A 26042-nucleotide genomic window follows, 5' to 3' on the forward strand; every position below is an offset into this window, starting at 1 on the left:
TATATAGCAGTCTACAAGTTCAATAACATACGTACTTAGTTCTACTTTCTGACCTTAATTATTCCAATCTCGCCTAGGAAGACTTCATCAAATGTTCAACCAAACACTAGTCTTTAGAGTCTTATCCGATGGCGGAGCCAGAATTTTATAATGGGATGGTTATAAATTTTTCCTTTAATAAACACGTACTAATTTATGTTAGAAACGAACTAAATTAATAACATATGAGCTAAATTTAGAAATTTGAGGTGGGTTGATTTTTTTTTATATAGTTTTTTAAACTAAAATTTAGCTAAAAATAAATATTTTTTCAAAATTTGAGATGGCTGTAACTCATAGACCACGGCAAAATTTGAGGTGTGTAGCTTGCCATTGGTCTTATCCTCTTTTTTCTTGTTCGTTGTATAGACCACGGCAATTATTTTAGGCTAAAGTATTGACCAATGACCACGGCATTGGACAAGGAACAACGTACACAGCCTTCCCTATAAACAGCCTAATTATATATAGAGAACTGACTCGTGTGTAATATATTTTCAAAATATGACCAAGGATTTGGAAATGTGGAGTAGATCGATATCATGAATTATTACCGGTTATTTCTAGAAACTGTGCATGCATTGGCTCAATTACCAGACCATACAAATGCCACATGCAAATTATTCAACATTCTAATAATTAATAACTTTAAGGGAAAATGTCCATCTGCAGGAATCTCATCATTCCTATCTTCTTCCTCTACATCTCTGTCATTTTACCTAAATTCCAGTAGATAACATCATAATATTATCTTTGTTGCCTTACCCACAGTTCTATTCCCAAGTTCCTCTCTTGTTTTTCCAATTTGAGCTTCAATATGTATAATCGTCAACCTTATTTTCAATCTACAAGAACCCATCTTGTTTTCTTTTCTGGAGAAGCAAATTGAGAAAAAGCCCTTTTGAGGGGATTCAGTGAAGATCAATTTGGGTTTATCTTTAGATTTAACATGATTAATTGATATCCTTGATAATGTTTCTAGTTTTCTTTTCCTTTCTCTTTAAACTGAGTTTGTTATTACTTGCGTGTTGATGTTTATCGCTGAAAATAGGTTAAGCTCTACACCTCTGCAACAAACCCATCACCCTGATACGAATTTCTCTATTGGGTCTCCTTCTACACATAATGATGATATAGATGACAACTTTCAACATGTAATTCGGTTTTGTTTGATTTCAATCCAATTATCTTGTTGCGGATTTCAATCCCAATTTTTGTTCGTCTCTTTTTGCCTCATCGGAGGAGAAATTTGATTTCAGTGGGAGAAATTTTTTGTTCGATGAAGAAGCCAGTTCTGGGATTGATTCATGAGAAAGAAAGAGAAAAAGAGAAAAATACTTTTTAAAATTAAAAATAAGATTAGAGCTAACAAAGTTACTGAGGTGTTAGGCTAGTGATAATATGTCAAATACTCATTCGTGAAACAGGTTTGGCATATGATTTTTGGGCACAGGTGATTTATGTAGATATGATAAATAATAAAGATAATGAATTTATTATGACCGCTTGATTACTTTTCATCATTAGGTTTGAATTCAACAAGAAATTAGTAAATAAATAACTGTGTGGTACAAGGACTCAGCAACTACTGGGATGAAATTGAAACTTGAGGTAGAGAACAATTCATTGAAACTAATTGAACTGGGTTCTCATTTACAGGCAGAGGAATCATCCAAATTCCTTTCTTCTCCACCACCTGTAACTAGGTAATTATCATTTCAACTCTTCCTTGTTCTTATTGATCATGTTGTTTCTGGATTTGATCCATTATGATTTGGGTTATTTTTTGCTGCAAAACGAACACAGATGGCTTTGGAGTCGTATACATTTGGGCCGTACAAAAAAGACAGCAGGGAAGTATTTTACAGCACTAACCTATCGTATGCCTTGGTTAATCTGCACCCTATTGTTCCTGGTATTGTTCTGACTCTCTTACACTTGTTAGAACATAGAAATATAAGTATAAAGTTGCAAATTTGATGACCCTTTAATTACTTGTACTAATTGGAATCTAAAAGTTGCAAACTTGATGATCCATTTCCCTTTTTTCTCTGCAGGTCATATCCTTTTGTTTTTGGTCTGAACTGAAATGGTGTTTCGTGTTCAGTCAAAGCAATTGTTTTGCTTATGGAAGTTGGGAATTTTCTCAGTTTTAGTGCATTTGTGTTGCTTGTAAAGAACGGTATATATGAACTATTTGGTTGATTAGATTACGTTTGTGTGTATGCATATCAGCATTTCCATTACAAAGTAAAAAGTTAGGAACTTGTGGACTGTTAGAATACTAAAGCACAACATAATGGGTAGACCGTGTTGCACAGGATTAAATACATGTGTATATCTGCATATTCTAATCATGATGGTGCATATCGTATGTGTTTATATGCTTGACGCACTATCTTGCCTATCTGTTCTGCGGTATTTGGATTAAGCCTCTTTAGTTTTGCATGCATCTATACGTGTAGCAATTTTATGTGCAAGCATGAACTTAAATTGGTAAGTTGTTCAGTGTGCTTGATCTTGACATCATGTACATGTGCTGATCATCCCAAGGCGCGAAGTGAAGCGCTTTGCTGATCTCACTGTTGATGAGACCAGTGATCTTTGGATCACAGCACAAAAGATTGGCATACGGCTTGAGAGCTACCACAAAGCAACATCTCTAACATTTGGGATTCAAGTAAGCAACTATCCCTTTCGATCAAAAAATTTGATTGCTGCTTCTGTTTGTTTTTAGTCAGTTATTGCGCCCTGGATGTCTGTTACTGATATCACTTAACTAAGCGAACACTTTGAATATATACCTATACAGATGATCTGGTTCTCACTTTTTATCAGAAATTATTTGAGGAATTGGAATAACTGGATCATTTGCACTATAACTGTTTCGGTGTGTTAGTATTACTGATGCTTTTTCATTAATGTAAGTGTGAACGTAGATTACAACTCCACAATATGTGTTATTTTATGCCTAAGAAAATATGGATGTAATAGTTTTTGTATTGATGCGTATAACACTGTACAGCAATTCCTATTATATAGAAACAAGGGGAACTGATCTAGCTCATCTAATCTAACTCTATTCTAGGAAAGCGATAATGCTAATTACATCTGCATATTCATGATCCAACAATTACTCAAATCAGATTGCTAGGATCACTACTATCAATAGAGAGAATCAACTCCAACAATCAAAGAGAATCAATGCAGTAAACAAAATCAATGGCCTGATTTTCTTTCAATAATGCCATTCTATTGTGATCATGCTTCAAAGCTTTTTTGCTTCACTTTCATCTGATCAAGCAATACTTTTCTGTGAGTTACTAATAGATCACTGTGCATCTGCCTTCTGTATGGTATTTATTGGAAGAATTTTGTGTTGTTTGCTGAGAGACCTAAGAGAATTCCTTTGGTTCTTGCTCATAGAATAGCTGTGAAACTCTGACTACTTGATATGATGGTGTTGTGTTCTTTTAAGTTAACTGCATCGTTTGTTTGAACCCTAGGATGGTCCCCAAGCAGGGCAGACTGTACCCCATGTTCATATCCATATCTTTCCACGCAAAGATGATGCAGTAAGTTGTGGAATTCTATTTAAGTTTTTATCAACACCTCCAAATGCTATGGTTGTTTGCCTCGAGCATTTACTAATCACATGTCGTAAATGATATAGCTTGATGAGAAGGAGAAGAAATTAAAGAAGAAGCTTGACTTGGAAAAGGAGAGGAAGGATAGAAGCCTAGAGGAAATGACACGAGAAGCAGAGGAATACAGAAAGCTTTTCTTGTAGAATATGGATGTGAAGTTCCTACTATAACTTGAGGCTGCTCGTAAAACTCCAGAGAACCAGTGGCATCAGAATCATTAGCCTTAGGTAACTTCTATGTAACTTATATTCTCTCTGAAGTTCCAATTTACCTCGAGAAGTTCATCAATCAGCTCCTGTCACTGATTGCAATAAAAAGAAAGGGACTGCTTTCCTGTATGATGAGACAATGGCTGCTGTTTTCAGCTGGTTTGCTTGTTGGACAGACATTTTATCTTGTAGTTTATGTTGTTGAAGGAAAGTCTGATAAGAGAGAACTTCCCTTTATTTGGTGTTTCCTTTAGATCTATTTATCATCTTTTAAACCTAGAATTTGGAAAGAAAAGATTTACAACTCTATGAAGAACACTTCTCATAAAATAAAAACAAACAAAAATGACGCAATGATGAACAATGTGGACTAATAGCTAGTATATTTCTCTCCCCAGTGTAAGGAGAAGTTATATTATCTTAACAAAGTAATATTTTCACCCAATTAGGGTATAACAGTATAGATTGTCAAAAACTCGAAACACTATTTTTCTATTCATTATTTTCCGTCGATTCTCTGAAAATGTTAGGCATAATAACCTACAGATTAGGAAATAATAATATTGTAATTTGATAGTGAAACTTATAGTATGTGTGAGGTACATTTAAGTAGAAAGACTTGACAATAAGAGCATCAAATCATTTAGATCAGTTGGTTTCTTTTTTAATTTGCATATAGATCAGTTGATTATGCATTGCAGCATTGGAGTTTAGCATTGTAGCATATGCAAGCGTTGGCTCATTTCACTAGTGCAACGTTGGCATCAGCCAATGTTCGTTGATCCGAGACAGAACAATTGACTGAATTGAGTGTTGCTTTCGCGACAATGTAATGTACGTATACGTAGAGGTTTAGGTTGAGATATGAAACAACAAAGTTGCACTTGTGCGCATTCATTCATTTAGATATAAAACTTCGATTTCACTTGTGATTAAATGAAAGTACTGTTGGAAACTTGAAAGAAAACTTTCCAACAGGTAACGTTGAGTAGATATCGCATAAAAAACAGAAACTAAGAAAATAAGAAGAAACTGAATGAAAACGATGATACGTATCTAAAGTATTGAACTAGGCTCAACCTAAAGCATATCACACAAATTGACCTCATCAAGTTCAGTGAAGAGGTGGAGATCTACAGCCTGAAAAGGGTATGCCCTCGTCACACTCAACACCCACTGCAGAAGCTCCTTCGAGATTTGCATCAACAAACGAACAACTTCCCAACTTCACATAGTTAAAGTTAGCCCCTTGAAGATTTGCCCCATCAAACGAACAGGATTTCACCATATTAGCATTGTTGAAGTTAGCGCCTTGAAGATTTGCCTTATCAAACTTAGGTGTTTTCAACGTGGCATTAGTACTTACAGCATCGACATGGTAAAAGAATGAGGCTGAAAGATTTGCGCCTGCAAAGCACACATTATTCATACATGCGAAGCTAAAGTCTATTCCAGTCAGCTCCAATCCAGAAAGATCAAGGCCAGAAAGATTTAAACCTCTAAACCTTTGCTGATACTTCTCACTCTTTTTTTCTTTTCTTTTTTTAATAAAAGATTAAACGATATTAGCTCCTCGGAAGGAGTAGAGAATAAGTCCCACCCTCAATCCTAAAAGAGAAGGGTCACAAGAGATAGACTATACATCATAATATCACGACGTGTTAATTCTTTACCCAACTCTTTCTTCTTATTGTTCAACAAGAGATCAATTCCACCTGCAAGTCCTTCAAGCTCAAAGTAATGTGCCTCCTTTAGAAGTTGGGAATACTCAGAAGAATCTTGTAATGTAGGAACATCGCCATCTCTCATGTAATTGAGAATGTAAGTAAAATATTCACCATCTCTGTCAATAAAAACGTATCCTTCTTCATCTTTACACAGGGCATCATGATTTCCAGTACTAAACATTGCAGTGAGCACAGAGTTAGGTTCGCGCTGAGTCGAAGTGTAGATGTGAGTGCAAAGTTTTTTTTTTCCTTCTACATTGAGGCGAACCAAAGAGGAGGAGGAATCGGAGTTGATGTTCTGATGTTCATGGCTAGCTAAAGCTACAAACCCAATACAGGAACACAGAACCGTACGTGTTTTCTGGTTTTCCTTGCGAAAAATACAATCTAATAACCAATGCTTATATAGAGAGAGGAAATTCTGTATCCAAATAGCTCTAGACTTCATGTATTATCCGATTATAATCCAAGGAGGAATATAACCCAATAAATCAAAACCAATTAAAACATGGTCTCGGTGTGTCTCGTATTAAAAATGAAAAGACTATAATAGTATACGGTCCAGTTCAAGGGACATCATATTTGACATAAATTTTGACACCGATTGTGAACCATTAGATTTTAAAATATTCAACGGTCTAGATTTATTGTATAAATGATGTTAGCATAATACCAAATGATGTGGAAATTACATGTCATTTCATATTTCTAAACTAAAAGTTAACTTTTCTACAAAGCAAAATTAAAATCTGACAAAAAAAAAAAGCAAGAATAAAACAATAAGAATGACTATTATTCTTAGTGTACACGATCAAAAGAGAAAAAAAGAACAACAAAAGAACCAATGACGTCAAACACCAGAAGAAACGTTGATACCATATATCCTCAAGTTTTCATCCTAGTTTCCAGCTCCATGGTTTCATCTCCATTCTCCCACTTACTTTGCTAATTGGAACTAAACAATTCCACAAATACTGGGTGAAGCCATTTCAAAATTCTTGAATCATATTGATCATGAATTCGACATGAGTACTATATATCACAGTTACTCAATGTTTTGTCAAGTCTCACCAAGGGAGAATATGTAGATGAAGATGACAAAACCAAATCGGAGATTGAGAACGGAAACCCAAGGAATAAACATCATTGGATTTACGGTTTAGTATTTTTCCTTGAGTTCTTATTCAGTTCTTCGATCTTCTTCTTATTTTTTTCTTTCAGGGTTTTGTTGATTTTGATTTTTTCAGATTTTAATTTTGTTATTAATAGAAGTTTACTTTTAGATTAGAAATATGAAATTATATGTAATTGCCACATCATTTAGTGTTGTGCTAACATCATTCATACAATGAATCTGGACCGTTGAACATTTTAAAATCAAATGGCTCACAATCGGTATCAAAATTTGTGTCAAATGTAGTGTCCCTTGAACCGGACCGAATAGTATAATACTTCATCCAACCATGGCAGACAAACTTATTTTGGAAAAGTTCCTATATCTATATAGTCAAGTAGCTTAAACGTTTTATTATGGATAGTTTATTAGTATCGGTACTTTTAAAGCGAAAAATTCTTCTATGTTCTCATTTAAAAAGGAGAAGAAGAAAAAAAACTATTATTCCATGAGAGCCCTTCTAATGAGGGACCTCTATAATGAAGGTTAGTTGATGACTTTTCGGCTTATCCCACTTTTCGATCTTAAATCCACATCTTGACCGTTCAGTTTAATGGTATTTATGAGTATATCATTTATACAAATTTTCAGTTATATTAAAAATTTTCAGCCATATTGAAAACTGACGGTCAAGATGTAGATATAAAATCAAAAAATAGGATAAACCGAAAAATCTTTAATTAGTATAGAAGTCCTCATTAGAAGGACGGGCTACCACTGTTCCATTCACCGCTTAAACATTTTTTTTCTCTTGATCAGGTAAATTACAACTGTGTAAGTCGAACTCACAACCTCCTACTTACTAAAAGAGAGACTATGACACTATGACACTAAGGCTTACACCAGAGTGCCAACGTGCCATTTTCCCCACTTACCCTAAAAATGGCGGGAGAAGTTGTTTTTTTTTTTTTTTTTGTATGAGAATGGCGGGAGAAGTTGCCCTTTCACACAATTATTCTTAAACCAATTAATATTTTCCTCCGTTTATTATATTTTCACAAAACCTCAAACGACTCGAAACCGCTTCTTCTCCAAAGTCCCAAACTTTGCAGACCCTCTCAACCGCAGAGCAACAAGAACCCTCAAAATGCAGTCTACGCAGGCCATTCTCAAGGTGAAGGAACCCACCCTCTTCATTTTCACAGATTAAAGTTTCAATTTTTGCTTGTTGGGTATAGTAAAAATCGAAACTTTGATTTGTTTGTTGGGTAAATTAGCTCTCACTTTCTTCATTTTTCGTGTTTTGGGTTACAGCAATATTTTGGGTTCTCTTCATTTCGGCCATACCAGGAGGAAGTGATTGAGAAAATCATAGCTGGAAGGGACTCTTTGATTGTCATGGCCACTGGAAGTGGCAAGTCTTTGTGGTAAATTTGATTTTCACTGTTTTGGAAATATTGGGTTTGATTCCATATGCAAAAGTCAAAAGATTGAAAATGGTTTTATTTGGTTTCAGTTATCAAGTGCCTCCTTTGGTTGTTGGGAAGACTGGTGTGGTTGTCAGCCCTCTTATATCCTTAATGCAAGATCAGGTGAGAATTAGTTTTGTTAGTTTTTTCGATTAGTGATCAATGAGTTTGAACATAAACAGAAATGTGTTGTTGGTCCAAGTTGCATGTCAGTAATATGTGTTTAATCTTGATGTAAAGGTGATGTCTTTGAAACAAAGAGGGATCAGAGCTGAATATATGGGTAGTAGTCAAACTGATAGCACTGTCCAGAGCCGAGCCGAGAGTGGTCAGTTTGATATCTTGTACATGACCCCTGAAAAGGCATGTGTGATTCCTGTCAGGTAATTTTACATCTATTTTTACATGTGTGTGTTACTTGACTATGATGAAAGTTTATGTCTATAAGGAAGATGTTAGTGATCAATGAAAATAATCTAGGGGTTATAAGCTGTAACTTATAATAATGTCCGATATCATATTCTGTCTGTCATTGTATTTTTCACAAAAATTCATGTTTTGTTTACTTAGAGATTCTTTTACTATCTGTGTTGAACATTTCTCTGCAGCTTCTGGTCAAAATTACTAAGGGCTGGGATCTGCTTGTTTGCTGTTGATGAAGCACACTGCATATCAGAATGGGGCCATGATTTCAGGTTACTGTTACTGTCTACTAATTACCATTTAATTAAGTCTAAATGGATTGATTTTCTTACTCCTAGTTTTTGAACATTTGGGCTTATGGTCTGTAAAATTTTATTTTCTGCAATCCTTCTTAGTTGTTAGATCGCATTGTCTTCCAGTGTTGTAATATCAAACCTGTCTTTCTAGGAAATACCGACGATTTCACTATAGGTGATGTGTTTCATTTGCTAATTTACTTTAGTTTGCAGCTGAAGTTTCGTTTTCTTTTGGAGGTGGCTCAAGTGCTAGATTTTTTTCCGAAATTACTATTTTTATCCATGTCATCCTTAGCAGATGATTGGACCTTGTTTCATGTATATTTATCAATTTGCTGTTGCCGTCTCCTGAGGACTTCTATTTGTGGACTCTACAGGGTAGAATACAAGCAATTGGACAAATTACGTGGCATTCTTGTTGGTGTGCCGTTTATTGGCTTAACCGCAACTGCTACTGAAAAGTAGGTTTCTCTTCTGTTCCCGGTATCACTTCCTTTGTTTATTTCTTTCATTATGTATTGCTCTTCTATTGACAGTATCACTGCACTTTGCTTAATATCCTCAGAATTCCACCAATAAAATCAGCGACTAATACTTCCCTTAGATAGTTTAGAAATATCATAACAGAATTCCTATCAGAACTTTGCTCAGCAGAACAATCATAGAAAGTAAGCTACTATTTAATTACAGTAATCATGATAGTGATACATTCTGAGCTCAGAGGATAATAGTATAGACTGTCACTTGACCCTTTGACAATCTTTCATAACGTAATATATGCTCTTTATCTGTCAATGAATACAGATAATCCTGGACTAGAGATTCTTTGCTAACCACATTGGTTTGCATTTCAATTTTTATTTTGTGCTGGTAACTTCAATAATTATTCTTTTCTTACACTTATGATGCCAGGGTTCGAATGGACATTGTTAATTCCTTGAAGTTGGAAAACCCATATGTCAAAATAGGCTCATTTGATCGTGGAAATCTGTTCTATGGTGTCAAGTTATTCAATCGGACTCAATCATTTGTTCATGACCTGGTTCAAGAAGTTTCCAAATTTGTACGCACAGATGGTTCAACTATAATTTACTGCACGACAATTAAAGACGTTGATCAGGTGCATTCCATATCTGCTTAATTTTATGATTGATTTACGCACTATAATATGAGATGGCTGTATCATGAAACAGTCCTCAAGGTTCCTTATTATCCAAGACTTCACCTTATATAAACTAGCATAAATCTCCTCCCCCCCCCCCCCCCCCCCCCCCAAACGGGATACTTAAAGTTGCATCTTTTATTGTCAAGGACATGATTTCAATTTAATAGATGATGATGGTATTTAGGAATACAGCTTAGTTGAGTTAGTTGATGGAAATTTATATCTCTTTAGTAGACCTTATGAGACATGGAACTTTAAAATTTGTGGGGTACTGCTATGTTTGTGCAAAAGTGTTACTGTGTACTTGTTTTCATACAAGGTCTACTGAATATTTATCTGTACCAATTCAACCTTAATTAGGGATAGCATTCTACCCGACAGGGTATTAATGACACAAGGAAGTGATAATAACTGCATGAACAAGCATATGTATCCATTAATACATTACTGTTGGCACTTGTTAATTAGAGTAGTGAAGTTTTCTCAAAACAAGGCTTTGACATATAACTTAGTTTCTATTTTTATTTGAATCTGAAATGTCCAACATTTTTGTAGCTATAGAACTATCACCCTAAACATATTATTGTGAGGCATCTTTTAGTCCACATCATCTCATGTTTTTGACAAGTCTGGCAATGCCTTGTTTTGTTCCTACATGTATTTTGTCAGAGAACGTAATTTTTGCCTTTCTTACAAGTGTTTGTTATGACCCTATTGTACTAGGTATTCAATTCCCTGAAGGAGGTGGGCATTAAGGCTGGAATCTACCATGGTCAAATGGATAATAAAGCTCGTGCAGAATCCCATAGGTTCTCACCACATGTCCATGTGTCCTAGACTAGCAATCATAAATGTTCCTTGGGCTATTACCTGTACACTGCACCCTTCCCTTTCTTACACTTGCATTGCATTAAACTTGACTTGAATCCTGTCACACTTACTAAGCTTGTTATTGATTTTTCATAGATTATTCATAAGAGATGAACTTGATGTCATGGTTGCTACTATTGCTTTTGGCATGGGTATTGATAAGCCAAACATAAGACAAGTAATCCACTATGGCTGCCCAAAGAGTTTGGAATCTTATTACCAGGAAAGTGGACGATGTGGTAGAGATGGTATGGCTTCTGTCTGCTGGCTCTATTACACAAGAAGCGACTTCGCTAAAGCTGACTTTTATGCTGGAGAGTGTCAAACAGTAAGTCCCCTTGCTATGGAGATTTGTTGCTAAAGAAGTAGTTAGATGACCTATAATTGTCAACATCCCAATCTTCTTGGAGCTGGAAATTTGCAACCAGTTGCTTATTTGGGAGGAAGGGCCTAGTTGGCTCTTTCCTAGTGGCCAAGTAGATATAAGTTCCATTAATGATTAAGAAGGCCTGTTGCCTAATGAGTTTCTGTGTGCTGCTTTTCACCAGGAAAGTCAACGAAGAGCTGTTGTAGAGTCATTGATGGCAGCACAACAATATTGCTTATCAACAACTTGCAGAAGGAAGTTCTTGCTTGGTCACTTTGGGGAAATCTTTCCATCTGATAGATGTGGTCTGTGTTTGATTCTTCAATTAGATTCCCTGAGTGCAACTCACCTTTAATATTTGTGTTGGACTATTGCATTTTTGGAATGTATGTTTGCATAGTTTACTTACTGCTAGCTCGTGACTGTAGCTGTTTAAATTAGAATGTTAGAATGAAAAAAGTTGTTTGAAGCTTTAGAATCAAACCATATGCATCAGTGTTCCTCTAAAAATAGTCTATCAACTTACTATATACCAAATTATTTTGTTGTTGATTATATCGTTTTTGTACTTTTGTAGGTAATTGTGATAATTGTATTTCCTCAAAGGAGAGGGACATGTCTAGAGAAGCATTTCTTCTAATGGCTTGCATTCAATCATGTCGGGGTAAATGGGGTCTGAATATGCCTGTAGATATTCTTCGTGGCTCTAGGGTAAGTTTTTTAATGACCAAGGATTAAATGTTTCTCTTCTTTAATAAGGATTGCTGAAATTCTGTGTTGATTGGCACAGTTTTGTACAGTTCCCATCTTTTAAAGTTTTGTTATTAAGAGCTCCAGATCTTGAAGTTCATGTATACACAAATCATCCCTTTTCAACTGATGTGTTTTTCAAGTTCTATGTGGTTACGTGTCCTTGGTACTGATCTTTCACTGTGGCATACAGGCCAAAAAGATTCTTGATGCCCAATATGACAAGCTTCCGCTGCATGGACTTGGGAAAGACTATTCAGCAAATTGGTGGAAAGCACTCGCTTACCAATTAATCTCTTCTGGTATGTTAGGGAAGCATTTTGAATTTGTAGTGAACTGTAATTTATCCATATGAAAAAATTCAGATCAATTCTTAATATTCTATCAGCTGGTCCGAGGGATGGCGAAAGTGCCATAGGGTACCCATTGGACATCCACAATCATCAATTGTGTTCTCTCCTCTTCTCTTTTCCCCTAATAGGGTGGAGAAGATTGGGAGACTGATGGTAACTGGCGCTCACTCCGCAATGTATTTTGGCCATCTCTAGCTGGGTTCATTGCTCCCATTATAATGGTTGACTCCTTAATACTGGAGGCATGTGAACCTTAATATGTCAATGCTTACATCTAGTGGTAGTTTGATGAATTCAACTACTGAGTGTTATGTGTACTGTGCCTAAACTTGTTGCCTGTCACGAAGAATACACACTGAAGAACTACTATAACGTACAGACTGAGATTATGCCTGCCAGTTTCTTTTTGTAATCTTAGACCTAAATTTTCCTTTCTTGCATCCCGTTTCATATCCTTTGCCATAAATTTACGTAGAACATTAGAATTCGACAGTATCTTGCCCTGAAATGAACATTGTCCTAGATTATGTTTGTTTTCTGCTCATGGTAACTGCTCTTTGTCTTCTTTTGAATACCACAATTAAGTTGTCAGTTTATAAGTAAAATTGGTGCTTTGTACAGGTTATTTGATGGAGATGGTATCTGATATATACAGAACTGTAAGGTAACCTATTTATTTATTTGTTGAAACTTCACAATGAATCATTTCCAAATATTCTTCTTTCTTTTCTTTTTTTTTTCAATCAATGTGTTTCATAAGACTCAAGATGAAATCAAGAACCTTTTGTTTTTTATGCCCCAGCGTCAGTCGGAAAGGGGAGCAATTTCTAAGTTCTGCTGGACCTGATCATCAACCGCCTCTGGTGTTGCCAGTGACCAGTGAAATGGTAGATGATGAGGACAATAAAAGTACATCAGGTGAAGTCGGAGAAATTAAAGGTTTGTCTACTTTGGAATGCGAAGGATTTTCAGAGGTTAGTAAGTTGAGCATATTTTGTTCATTCCTCTTCAATCTCTTCATCCTTGTTTGTTCTTACTAATGAGTGAGATAGATTCTCTGTGTGTGTCGAAACTGGAAAGGTTGCAATTTGGGTTCTTTGTCATTTCACAACCCCACCCTCGTTATCTACTCATCTTTTGGTTTCCTACTATCAACTATCAGTTGTTTGACAATATCATAAAATGATCCTTATAGGTCATTTGGAAGGCAAAAGTAACTATTACTTATCAATCACTACTTTCTTTTTTCTTGTCAAATGCAGCAAATCACCCCCCTTTGTTTCCGTTGTACTCTTTCCTTTTATTCAGCTTCCTTAAAAAGTTTTCTGCAAATGTCAACTGGACGAAAAACACTTCTGTATCTTGAAAGTGAACCTGTTATGGTCGGTCTCTGGCATATTTATAAAATCTGAGTCCTTATTTTGGATCTCTCCATTCTATCATTTGGTCATCTTTATTTAACTTTTGTTCATTTGTTCTCTTAGGCTGAGAAGCAACTGTATCATTCACTTCTTGAAGAGAGAAGGAAGCTTGCAAGAAGCCTAGGAACTGCACCGTAGGAAAATTTTCTTCAACTATATTGTCCATACTAATCCAAAATGGTTTATTCAGTAATAGTGGAAATCAAACATTAGAACTCATCCATACTTCCCTTTTTGCAGATATGCCATTTGTGGTGATCAAGCCATCAAAAAAATTGCTTTAACAAGACCATCAACCAGAGCAAGGTTAGCTAACATCGATGGCGTTAACCAGGTATGTCTAGTAGGGGATCCGTATTCATGCTTTCTGTATACGTGTATATATGACTATCTCCGATACAATGGCTAATTTCTTAACTGCATTCCTGACTTCTCAACTTTTACTATATAAATGCATCGCATGCATTGTTTTATATGAACCTTCCTGCTTTTTAACTTTTACTTAAAACTATGAAGGCTAACTGTTAAATGTATTTGTAGCACCTTGTAGTGGCACACGGTAATCATTTTCTCCAGATCATTCGGCATCTATCACAAGGACTAAATCTTTCGTTGGATGGAGAGGCACCTGTAGAAACTGCTGTTACGAAAAAAGTATATCCAGTACCTAACCACCATCAGAGAAAGTTAACACCGGCAAAGTTTGAAGCTTGGAGAATGTGGCATGAAGATGGCCTCTCAATTCAGAAAATTGCTGTACGCTTTTCAATATTGACTATGCTTCACTTATCTTGGTGTTATGTTTGGGTTCTTACACGACTCACTTTAATCATAGAATTTCCCTGGTAGAGCTGCTCCTATTAAAGAGCAGACTGTTCAAGAATATCTGATGGAAGCTGCTCAAGAAGGATTTGCAATTGATTGGGTCAGATTACGCAATGAGGTTGGACTAACACAAAAAATTATGTCAGATATTCAGTGTGCCATTTCAAAGGTTGGCTCTAGAGAAAAGTTAAAGCCTATCAAAGACGAATTACCAGAAGATGTGAGCTTTACTTTTGCCTTGTTTTGAGAGTTTTGTTCATAGTGGTGATTAAAATGCTGAGCGGCATGTTTCTTCCTGATTGCACTGTACTTGAATCTATTTTTAATTTTTTATACGAGTCTAGTTATAGTTTTCATCTGATCGAAAATTTCTTCATGATGCCAGGTAAGTTATGCACACATCAAGACTTTCTTGACAATGGAAAAGTGTGGGATCTCGCTGGATGGGACTCCACCTAATTACCACAATGCAGGAAAAGCCGATCAACTTGTCAACAAGGAAACTGAAATGTCACCGAGTTCTATTCATACATCCCCCATGGAAGAACCTCATGAAGTGAAAACCTCAGGCCGAGATTCAGATGCTTACAGTTTGGATAAAAATACAGAAGCAGCTTCCCTTCCCTTCAATGGAGAACAAGGTTTAAAGCTACCTGAAGTACATTTTGAGGACTTGCTCTCAAAGAAACGTCAAAAGCTTGGTAGTCCCAAGGAGGAAAGTAAAACTACACTGAAGGCAACCGAGAAATCCATATTGGACTGGCTTAATACCAAAAAAGGAGTAAGTTACTATGGAAAGCCATGTGATCCTTAATCTTCGTTAAGATGGCAAAAGTTGTTGAATTGTGGATGCTTTGCAGGTTACTCTCTCCGAGATTTTGGAGCACTTCAATGGATCTGAAAAAGAATCTGTCATTGAACTCCTCACTAGCCTTGAAAGTGAATTTGAGATATACAGAAAGAACAATATGTATTTGGTTCTGTAAGTTCATAGAAGTGGTGAAGTTCATGTCAATTACTGAAGTAGTCTTGAACTCTTGATGAATGATGACCAATTCTCTATGTACTTGTTAGATGTCAAAAGTAGCTCTTTCTCTCTAGTCTTGTTCTGTTCTTTCATTTTGTACAAATCTGACCTCCCTTTTCTTTTCTTTTCTTTTTTTTTTTTGGTCAAATGGTGCAACTCTGACTTGAACAAAAGAACCCTAGTCTAGCTCACATGTTAGGACTTTAACAAGTGCCTATATGCACAGTTGGGTTTGATATACACTTGCAAAATCGTCAAGTTAGGTCTGAAGATGGCATTGAAGTTAACCAATATGTATTGGTCACCGTATTTTATTGATGTTACGTAACACTTGTGGGAGGAGTTTTTATACTAGAGAAGCTTGTGAATCGCTTTAGTCTTCAATCTTCATGATAGGGAGCAGATGAAGAGCGTGAGTTGAATCGAGTCGGCCGGGTTTCGAGTGAGGAGTTTGTGTGATCAACCGCAGGATGTATTTGTTGCATTGAGAGATGACATTGTAGAGATTATGGATAAGAAGGGGTTTGAGTGTTTGGTGCTTGTGGAGGGAGATTTTGTTGGGGAAGGCCAAGGAGGAGGCGGTTTCAGTTGTGGGGAAGTGGAAAGACCGTGATGTGTTGAAGAGGTTGGTTGGAGTGGAAGTACAAGCCAGGTGAGGAAAAGAGAGTCCATAATGTGGATGATGAAGGTGATGCTAAGACTGAGGGTGGTGAATGTGAGAGTTTTGTTGATGGCATTGAAGTTAATGTGTGATGTGATCGGAAAAGGATAGAGGTTGATAATGCATTGATTTGTTGTTGATGTTTTGGTCTATTTTGTGTCTTTTGGTTGATTTAGGATGGTGTTACTGTTAAGAATGTGAGTGAGACACTTGCAGAACAGGCTGCCAAAGTAGATGGTACTTTTGTCTCAACTTAATTTTAGTGTTTACAATTTGTTTTGAGATTTCATCATTACCATTAACTTGCTAGTAGTTCCCACATGATTCGAAATGAAAAATTGAAATTTATGATACGTATTTCTAGTTTAATGTCTTGGTTGTGTCAATAAAATAAGGAAGTTATGTTTTCTTGAAACAACCAGTAAAAAGCTGCATCAAACCCCTTTTTACATCAATTTGTTCCATTGCTTTGTATGCTCAAATCATGAATTGGTGGTGGCTTCATCATACCTTTTCAATTGCTACTGCATTTGAAACTTGAAAATTGTGGTGAAAGTTCTACTGTATTACCTTTGAAGAATAATTGCTGTTTCTCTTTGCAATTTGCATACCTTCATGAAGAGACGTGAACGATCTGACTGCAGGTATACAACTTCTACAACTACTATTTAAAGCTATACCGTCCTTCATCTTTGTTAAGATGGCTAAAGTTTTGAAGTCTGGATGCTTTGCAGGTTACTCTCACCGAGATTTCGGAGCACTTCAATGGATCTGGAGAAGAATCTGTCATCGAACTCCTCACTAGCCTTGAAAGTGACTTTGAGACTTGAGAGTTTGAGATATAGAGAGAAAAATATGTATTTGGTTATGTAAGTTCACGGAAACACTGAAGGTGCTGAAATGGAGTTCTTGTCTATTACTGTGTTGTGTTGATGAATGATGAGTTGATGACCAATGTATTCGTTAGATGTCAAAAGTAGCTATTTCTCTCTAATTTTGTTCTGTTCTTTCATTTGGTACAACTCTGACCTTTTGTTTTGCCAAAGGCTGCTACTCTGACTTGAACACTTACGTTAGGAATCAAAAAAAGGGTGCTAGTCTAGCTCACACGTTAGAAATCTGAAGTGCCTACATACAGATGAGTTCGATTTAGACAGGTGCAAAATCGTCAAGTATGTTAAGCTAACTACGGAAGCCATCACCAAGATTTATTGATGTCATACGTTTAGGGACTATAACATCAGAACTGTAGATGTAACAACTACCAACTGACAACTGGAGAGCTATGAGTAATAAAAGTCTGATGCAGTCAGCATTAAGCAGTAACCAAAGATTCAAGAATACAATGGATAGTATCCATCGCAAGTTTCCTAGTTAAAAGTAGGAGCTGCATGAAATGAATTTGCATGCCTAAAAATTGGAAGGTAGGTCAGAAACAATATGTTAAGATCAAATTCTGGGCCCTACCTAGACAAAAAACAAGTGAGACCAGATCTGTAACAAACATAAAGCTGAGTTTAACCTCCTGCAATTTCCCAGCTCTCACCAAAATGTAAGATTCTGTAGTGTGTTAATCTCTATGTAAAGCATCGTCCAGCTCCACATCCATGCCATACCGATTCTTGATTGAGGTGCTGGCGTGTAGAGTTGTGTCGTATTTTCTCTGTATCTCCCTGAATCTCTCAACATCAAAGTTATGTTTCTTAATCAGTTTCCTCTGCTTCCTGAGAAAAAGCTTCTTCATCAAGTCTTGGTAAGTCGGATCTCTTGAAGTAACCAAAAAGTACGCATAGCCTATGCCAATGCAAGTCGTTGTGGTGAAATACGCAAGTGGCTCCACGACATCCCATGAGAAGTCCCAATATGTCATCCTGAAAAAGAGGGCGAGCTGTGATGTGATCAACCCCAGGCCACCCCAGAGTACACGCCGGACATGCTTATGTGCCAAGATATCAATTTCAATCTTCTTCTCTTGCATCTTCTTTAACTCTTCCCACACAGGGTCATTATCAGGAGTCAGGGCAAGGGGTACTGCTTTTCTAACCAGATCCACAACCTGAACATTCAACAAGGCAAAAGAAGTTGCATGAGTCAATCTAATCAAATGCACATGAATAGATGCAGTTGACTTTAGGAAAATCCCATAACTAGCTCAAAATCTTAATTGTTAATTCTTTAATAGACCGCAACATGGCATGTGGAATGGTGCAAGCCAACAAAGTTATGACTGAACGCTGCATTTGACTTGTAGAAGTTGGCATTTCCTTATCAACTACAAATCATATTGGTAATAACTAGAGCAATCGATTATGGTGAGGTAAAGAAGATAGGCAGTAGCAGACTTCGTAAAAATGTTAATCTGAGAGGAGGTACAGATCACTTTTCAGAGAATGTTGAATGAGTAACGGGCGAATGTGGGTATATTGTAGCCTTGAAGGGGGAGCAAGGAGGATACACAAAAGATGCTATTTCCAAAACCAAATGCTAATAACAACAAAAGAGGACAGGAACTAATAAATTTGAATTTTTCAACATATAAAGCTGCCACAATATATTAACACAATAATCCAAATTCACCATGACCAATTCAGAACAGCAGAAGCTAAAAGTAAACCGAAAACAACGATTATAGAATTGAATGTTAGATTGCTGTATCTAAAAGATATTTGGATTTGAAGTACATTCCTGTGTTTTCTTTGGATAAATTTGCAAGTCCAAATGCAATCTTAGTTTAAAGCAGATATTAATGCACAATATGTTTCAAAATTTGCCAAATTCCTCATCAACGTGGCCTGAGACATAGCAGCTAACAAGAAAATACACATATAGCAACTTTCACATGAAGAAATAGACAAATGGACTAATGAAGTATTGCTAGGACTATCCACAAAGAAACAGAACTTTGATTGCCTGGAAAACAACTCAAGAGTCAAGACATGTTCTACAAGTCTGGTTGGAAGAACTAGAAAACTTTAATCACCATATAAAACATAGATTCCATCAATAACCGAGTAAGAAGCATTAAAAAAAAAAAAAAAAACAGGTTGCTGGTGCAGGACTCCACCCTAGTTCTGATGCAAGCAAACCAAGCAACCTCCTTCTGTAATCTGATATTTTGTTTTAAGCTTTTAGAGTGCATAAATAAGACCCAACACGAATTAAGACAAAAGCCATCAAAAGAAAATATCCTACTACAGTTTATGAATATGTGTTTAAGAGACTCATAGGGTCCTGAACCATACACATCCCGTGATAAGACACCAACAAAAACTAAAAAAAGTTTAGCAATAACAATTGAAAAGGGACCAGCCAAGAGGACCATCAATATTTCTTAATCCCAAAAGGGCCATTGATGAAAAGCACAATATATGTTCTCTCAAACACTTCTGAAATAGAAACAAACCAACACCACAATCTTCATTCCTATAAGTTTCAACATCAAGAACAAGAACAAGTTAAAGAGGTCATACCCTATCAGGATGAAGCAGAACCTTATCCCTGAAGAGAAGAATGACTCCAGCCTCATCCAACACCCTAGCAAAAGCAGCAGCCTCCTCCTTAGATCTAGCCACACCAATGCTCTGACAAGCCTCAAGCAAATCATTATAAGGAATAGCCTCTTTCCCTTCAGTCCCAAGCTTGGTCTTCAAAGCCTCCACATTCACAAGCCTCATCAGCCTCTTTGCCTCCCCAAAACTAATAGGCAGTCCTCCCCCACCTGCACCTTTACTCATCTTCTCACCCTCACCATCACCACCCCCACCAGCAGCAGCAAACCCAGCCCTCCTCTGAAAATTCCAACCAGAATCCAAAACCCCACATTGTTCCTCATTCCCAAAACGCCTCAAACCCAACACACCACATGGGTTTTGGCTTCTGGGTCTTCCATGGTGCACCAAATCCTTGACCACTCTCCACCCACAACTCCTCCACATATTCACACCAAAAAGATCAAAACTTTACTATCTCAAAAGACCTATATATCAATACTCATCCATCAATTTGGGATCTTTAGCCTTTCGCAAACCAAATTATAAAGGGAAAGTAGAAAAAGCAAGAAACTTTGAGCAATGGGGATCAAGAAAGACTAGTTGGTATAATAATAAAGAGAGTGGACGAGGAAACAAAGGCAGGAAACACTGTAGTTTACAAGGCAAAGAAGCAAAGCCGGACCGCCAACTCCGTTGGTTCATATGTTTCTGACCCTTCAATGTTTTGTTTTTTGGGGTCTTTTTTTTGCTCCTATTAAATCTTTGTTTTTTGGGAATTTAAATAAAAAGTGTTCAAACGTTTCAACTAACAGCCTAGGCCTCTATATCCCACACACACCAAACACCATTTGGACACTGAAAGTTTTGACCTTGACTGTTCCATGCTTCCTTTGATACTAATCGAAATCGTATTGATGTTAATGGGGTCGAGGAATTTGCATACATATGGAAAGTTGGTGAGGCACACTCACCTCAACGCGTTCTCGACTTTTTAAACAAAGTTCGTGGCACCTTTCCTTTATTCTGGGTTTTTGGATACACTTGGTCACTGTATTGCAATATTTGGAGGTATACCTAGTAGAAGGCATTGAGGACCGACCTTCCTTTTTCTATTGGTTTGTAGGGGGACCAACTTTCCTCTCTTTTACCTCATTCACTTTCCCAATGCCTTCCCCTACTTGGCAAGTAGTGAGTAGCAACACCTTTTTACTTGGTACCGACTCCTCTAGGAGGAGGACGTGTTGATTCATTATTGTTACTTGATACAGTAGAGTTATGGACATAGGGTAGTTGAGCTTATGAGAGAAAGAAAAATGAAGAAGAACAAGATAAAATGAATGTAATTTATGAGAAACATCGCCGATAAACAAAATCAAATATTTGATTCTTTGATAAACAAAATCAAATATTTGATTCTTCGATAAGATGTAAGTAATTTATGAAAAACATCATCGATGAACAAGACCAAATATTTGATTCTTCTGTAAGTGGTACATTGTCGATTTGTTCTTTCTTCCACTTGATAGAATTGTCGACATGGTTCCAGATCTTTTTAATTTGCAACATTCATTTGTGACTTTTCTAGAGCTGACTTCTCAGTTCTTTATGACTCATTCTTTTCTGGATTCCAAGTCCATAACATGTGATCACTTCATAACAGATGATTCATCAGACATTCCACATCAGGGTTTATTCTCTTCTCTTGAGAACTCACATCATGCATTCTCCCTTTTTGCCCCATTGGAAGTTGCAAAACCAAATCTTTCAACTGGAAAGTGGAAGTTGTGACAAAAACCTATGCCCCATAATCAGTCAAATGCTGATTTCAAACCCATGAAAAGATTAACAACAGTTATCCGTATATTGGTTGTTATATTCACCTATCATTTTCAATCAATAAACACGGGAAAAGGACATACGACTAACAATGTACACTGTCAAATTCCCACCTTTGAATTACTAGCTAGGATCACTGACTGTGTATGTTCTTGTGTTTTGCCTTCGAAACTGTTTTGATCAAACCTTTGGCAATCTTCCAAAACCAAAACAAATTCATCATTGCCAACACAGGAGGTATTGAGAGCAAGCTGTAAAATCCCAATGGGAAAATTGTCTTGACCTGAAATGATGCAGAGGTTCGAGCATTTTAGAGGTTAGAAGCTTAACTTGTCCACTTACTGAGACAGAAAACAGACTATAATTCTTCTGAATTAAACTCTTCAATTTAAAGGAGAAGTATGTGTAGGATCAACTCACTTGATCAAAATGGAAAAACATGTGGATGAAAAAGTAAATGAACAAAAGAATCCTTGCAATCTGGAGGAAAAGAAATATATCATGTTAAAGCGAATCAATTATGTTAGTTCAAGCAATGAAGAAGTAAATTCAAACAACTCGTTTTGAATGCTGTAAAATCTACTAGAGACTATAAGCAACTAACTGGTTGTAAGAGACTTCAACGGCCATAAAAAGATTTAATTACTTTACAAGATGTGTGTGTGCGTGTGTGTACACATACAAGTACAACCATGCGTTTTGGACGATATCATATACATAATCGGCAACTAAAAGAGACTGCAGTTTGAAGTGTGTTAGACATTACCAGCCACCCCAGGAACAATGCTATCCCATTGCAGACGTACAGGTTAGAGTTCTTCTTACCAGCAATGTCCAAGTACCTTATCAGCATATACACAAGTACATAAGTAATGCAACAATGATGAACTAGAGAACTGGACAAACTCAAGAATATGCAAATGCTGAACTCACCATCTTAGGTTTACGAAAGGAGTTGTGCTCTCAGAGAACAGAACCATTAGTATGTAAATCTGCCCTTCACCACTTATAAGGGAAAGGAAGATTGAGAACATAGATAGTCCATGGTGCAAAACCTACAAAATAGAAATGATAAGATGAGCATTATTTTAGAACTTCTACTTGCAAAAGAAAGGGAGGGGGGGGGGGGGGGGGGGGGGGGGTGTGGTGGATCCCAATACCCAGAACTTGATTGAACAATTAGGATACTGAATCAAGCGATGCATTAACATCTGAGATTTTCCCAAACTTCACTGAAATGACCAAATTATTTTTAAACAAACAATTTTGTCAAGATTTGAGGAAAATGCATCGTAAAAGATAGTAGTGTAGAAATTATATTTCAAGTCAAATAAGCATCATTTTTCAACCTATGTACTTACATACTCCAGTCCACCTAAAGCAGGAAAGTGCCAAAAAATCATTGCTATGTCTGACAGAAAATAACCAATGGAGATCTGCAAAATTACCCAAATAGAAATAAATTGATCAGAGCAAGATAAGTCTGCAAATAATCAAAGTTCAAACAGATCCCAGTTTATGGGGGGGAGGGATTTGTTACAAGCAAACTAGCTCTGACCATACAAATAAAAGCAACAGAACTGGGTTTAGAAATGCTGGACGGAAACATCTATATGGTAAGGGTAGATGCAGACACAAAGGTCAGAAATGTAAAACAAATTATTTGGTATTCCATGGGACTAACATCCTCATATACATCACCCATTGCTGCACAGTCAAATAGGTTTGATATTACAAGCAAAAAGTACAGTTTGGCCGGACATTAACAACGTTTAGGAATTAAACAATGAACTAATGCTTTTCCCTCATCAACTTACCCCCAATGTTGTATCTGACAAAGTAGATCTTCTACTAATGATCAGCACATCACTAGAATCCTCATGAAATGTATCTGATAACAGTATAAGGTAGAAAGATGCAACTGCTACACCAATAGCATGAACAGTTGAGAAACCCCTGTACGGAAGGGAAAAAGGCATCAGACTTAAGTTGATAGGGAATATCATAAAACTCACTCAGTGTGTGATAAACGCCTATGCAAATAGACATCTGTGTCATGTAGAAGATATTTACCGGTTGTTCCATTCAACTTTTTCTGCTTTGGTCAGTTTCTGATATCCCTTGAAGCTATGAAGGCTAATAAGACCAGTTAATTTGTAAACCTTCAAGAGCAGAATTTGATCAAGTTCAAAACTACACGGTAAGAGACATGCATGATGCATTCTTACTTCCATGCGGGAGTAAATAGGATCTATAATAGACCGAACAGGCGAACATATAAGAATAACTTCTTCAGCAATCAGCAATATGACAAAATGACCTCACAAAAAGAACCTAGGTTTGGAGCTATGGAAGCAGAACTACTGGAATTAGTTTATCCTTTCAATGATATACTGAACGCTTACAGATTTTATTGTCAACGTCGGACGAAATTTTTTTATTTTTTTTCCTTAATTTTTTTTTTTTTTTTTAACTTTATTGTCCCTAAATGGAAACCACAAGGTAATCAAGTCCACATTATAGGCTAGTTTATTTTTCTTATATAATCTCCAAAAGGACACCCAACTTTAATTTGAAGTAGCCAAAATTCTGGTAATAAGAAATTTGTCAACAAAGCTCTCTCTCTCTCTCTCTCTCTCTAAAGCTCATTGATTCTATATTTTCTTAAATTCCAACATCACCCAAATATACAAGTTAGGCCGGAAAATTACTAGTTAGCCACATAGAAATCTGAAGGGCAAAATCATGGAAAACTGAAAACCCACATATTAGTTCACTCCTGGCTATTCCATACCATAATCTAACAACTGATAACCAAGCGCCTCAAAGATATTTTCTTTCTAGTTTCTACACTAAACACCAACTTCGAGATTCAAACCAGGAAAAAAGAAAGCTAATAGATTAGTACTTACAATTCTGCAGAGAAGCATGCCAAAAAGAGCTGAAGCCAGCCAGTGAAACTCTTTGTTTGGGCTGACATAGCCACTGATGGACATAAAACCAAGAGGATATGCAATTCCCACCATACTCCTCTGTTGGATTAAACTCTTCAACCCTGCCAAAAACCACAGTTAAGACCCAAAACCCTCTTCCAAAACACACAATCAAATGCAGGTAAACTCCTTTTCTTGGTACAAAAGAAAACAATTTGCCTCTAAAGCTCTGAACTTTAACAACAATGGAACCAAATAAGCCTAAAAAAACCATCTTTACCTTAACGAACAGTTCAAAGGGCAGCCAAATTTCCTTCTGCTTGTTCCAGATAGAAGAACAAGAAGAAGAAGAAGAAACCCACCAGTCAAACAGAGACGGAAGAGAATATCAGCCACAATTATGGAAAATACAACCAAGTTAAAAACAAAGAAAAGTCATCATCTTTATGGACTAAGGATTGAAGGGTACCAGAGATTAGTAGCTCAAAGTCTTCAAGTGCTTAACGAGCTGAGCTTTATGGGTGTTTTCGGTTTGGGTTTTTGCTACCTTCTCAATGTTTCTGTAATTTTCTACTCTATTTCTAACACAATTGTACGGTTTCGTGGCTGTAATGGGATTTGATTCTCTGAAAAGAAAAGGAAATAAGAAAAGAATCGAAATTTAAAAAAGGATTTGTTTTTTGTCGTTAATAATGGAGAGAGGTTTATACACAAGTAAAAGGTTCTTCTTTGGCCTTTGCCTTTGGCTAATCCACGTCCCAATCTGTAGGTGCATAATCCTTAGTCGCTTACTAGTAGTTTAGGACAGTTTGCAGGCCACATAGTTGAAACGTTGCCGTTTTACCATAGAGTAGTTATTGTTCTTTTATGCCACTGCTTGTCCTTGCACTAATGAGGTGAAATCGGATACCTTATATGTCCTCATCAAAGAAAAAGTTTGTTCTTCAATTTCTCAAATTAGTAATTTAGTGGTAGTTTTACTTCACAAAGTTAGGTTCGAAATTTAAGAGTGATTTTACTTCAAAAAGATAGATATGGTTCGAAATTTTACTCTTGTTAAAACGAAGTTAGACCAAAGTTTCTACATATTCAATTAAGTTTTGACAGCTTAATAAAAAATAGGTGTTATGTTACCTCAAATTTATACAAAAAAAAAAAAAAAAAATAGAACGACGCTTTTTTTTCATGATCAATAAAATTTGGCATAAATTTCCTGAACCAGCTCAGACTCACATGTGCGAAACTGGTGTAATTATACTTCTCCAATCTCCATAACAGTACAGTTCGTTCTATCACTATTGAAAATGGTAACTATTTGGGTCCCTTAACCTATTTATTTCATGAGAACTGTTGTTCAACTAACCTATCCATATTCCCAACTGCCTCACATGAAAACGATGAAACAGATTTCGCATTAAA

The 26042-nt window shown here is 36.5% G+C and overlaps 5 protein-coding genes across 5 annotated transcripts; 2 read left to right on the top strand and 3 right to left on the bottom strand.

Annotated features, from left to right (window-relative positions):
- Positions 1 to 1845: 1845 nt before the first annotated feature.
- On the top strand, positions 1846 to 3998 carry LOC101310678 (bis(5'-adenosyl)-triphosphatase-like). The gene is made up of 4 exons (XM_004294812.1): positions 1846 to 1954; positions 2583 to 2719; positions 3546 to 3614; positions 3713 to 3998. Exons 1-4 carry the CDS (start codon positions 1846 to 1848, stop codon positions 3827 to 3829), a joined length of 432 nt encoding a protein of 143 aa, XP_004294860.1. The 3' UTR covers positions 3830 to 3998.
- A 1011-nt stretch (positions 3999 to 5009) lies between these two features.
- On the bottom strand, positions 5010 to 5803 carry LOC101309815 (FH protein interacting protein FIP2-like). Its single transcript, XM_004296056.1, has 2 exons — positions 5569 to 5803; positions 5010 to 5302 (listed from the first exon to the last, which is right to left on the bottom strand). The coding sequence occupies exons 1-2, from the start codon at positions 5801 to 5803 to the stop codon at positions 5010 to 5012; spliced, it is 528 nt and encodes a 175-aa protein (XP_004296104.1).
- Positions 5804 to 7883: 2080 nt separating this feature from the next.
- On the top strand, positions 7884 to 15661 carry LOC101310105 (Werner syndrome ATP-dependent helicase homolog). The gene is made up of 20 exons (XM_004296057.1): positions 7884 to 7910; positions 8051 to 8163; positions 8253 to 8328; positions 8446 to 8588; positions 8814 to 8900; positions 9302 to 9385; positions 9837 to 10044; positions 10813 to 10898; positions 11056 to 11287; positions 11508 to 11631; positions 11904 to 12037; positions 12270 to 12378; positions 13051 to 13093; positions 13232 to 13403; positions 13914 to 13984; positions 14091 to 14184; positions 14391 to 14606; positions 14686 to 14895; positions 15061 to 15456; positions 15536 to 15661. Exons 1-20 carry the CDS (start codon positions 7884 to 7886, stop codon positions 15659 to 15661), a joined length of 2751 nt encoding a protein of 916 aa, XP_004296105.1.
- A 1987-nt stretch (positions 15662 to 17648) lies between these two features.
- On the bottom strand, positions 17649 to 20648 carry LOC101310971. The gene is made up of 2 exons (XM_004294813.1): positions 19834 to 20648; positions 17649 to 18419 (listed from the first exon to the last, which is right to left on the bottom strand). The coding sequence occupies exons 1-2, from the start codon at positions 20296 to 20298 to the stop codon at positions 17934 to 17936; spliced, it is 951 nt and encodes a 316-aa protein (XP_004294861.1). The 5' UTR covers positions 20299 to 20648; the 3' UTR covers positions 17649 to 17933.
- A 901-nt stretch (positions 20649 to 21549) lies between these two features.
- LOC101311258 (transmembrane protein 56-like) lies at positions 21550 to 25200 on the bottom strand. The gene is made up of 11 exons (XM_004294814.1): positions 25093 to 25200; positions 24904 to 24939; positions 24603 to 24745; positions 23764 to 23852; positions 23508 to 23646; positions 23052 to 23126; positions 22624 to 22745; positions 22457 to 22532; positions 22111 to 22170; positions 21804 to 21973; positions 21550 to 21673 (listed from the first exon to the last, which is right to left on the bottom strand). The coding sequence occupies exons 3-10, from the start codon at positions 24714 to 24716 to the stop codon at positions 21824 to 21826; spliced, it is 825 nt and encodes a 274-aa protein (XP_004294862.1). The 5' UTR covers positions 24717 to 24745; positions 24904 to 24939; positions 25093 to 25200; the 3' UTR covers positions 21550 to 21673; positions 21804 to 21823.
- Between the last annotated feature and the right edge of the window lie 842 nt (positions 25201 to 26042).

Source organism: Fragaria vesca, linkage group LG3, assembly GCF_000184155.1.
Source record: "Fragaria vesca subsp. vesca linkage group LG3, FraVesHawaii_1.0, whole genome shotgun sequence".
Lineage (NCBI taxonomy): Eukaryota > Viridiplantae > Streptophyta > Magnoliopsida > Rosales > Rosaceae > Fragaria > Fragaria vesca.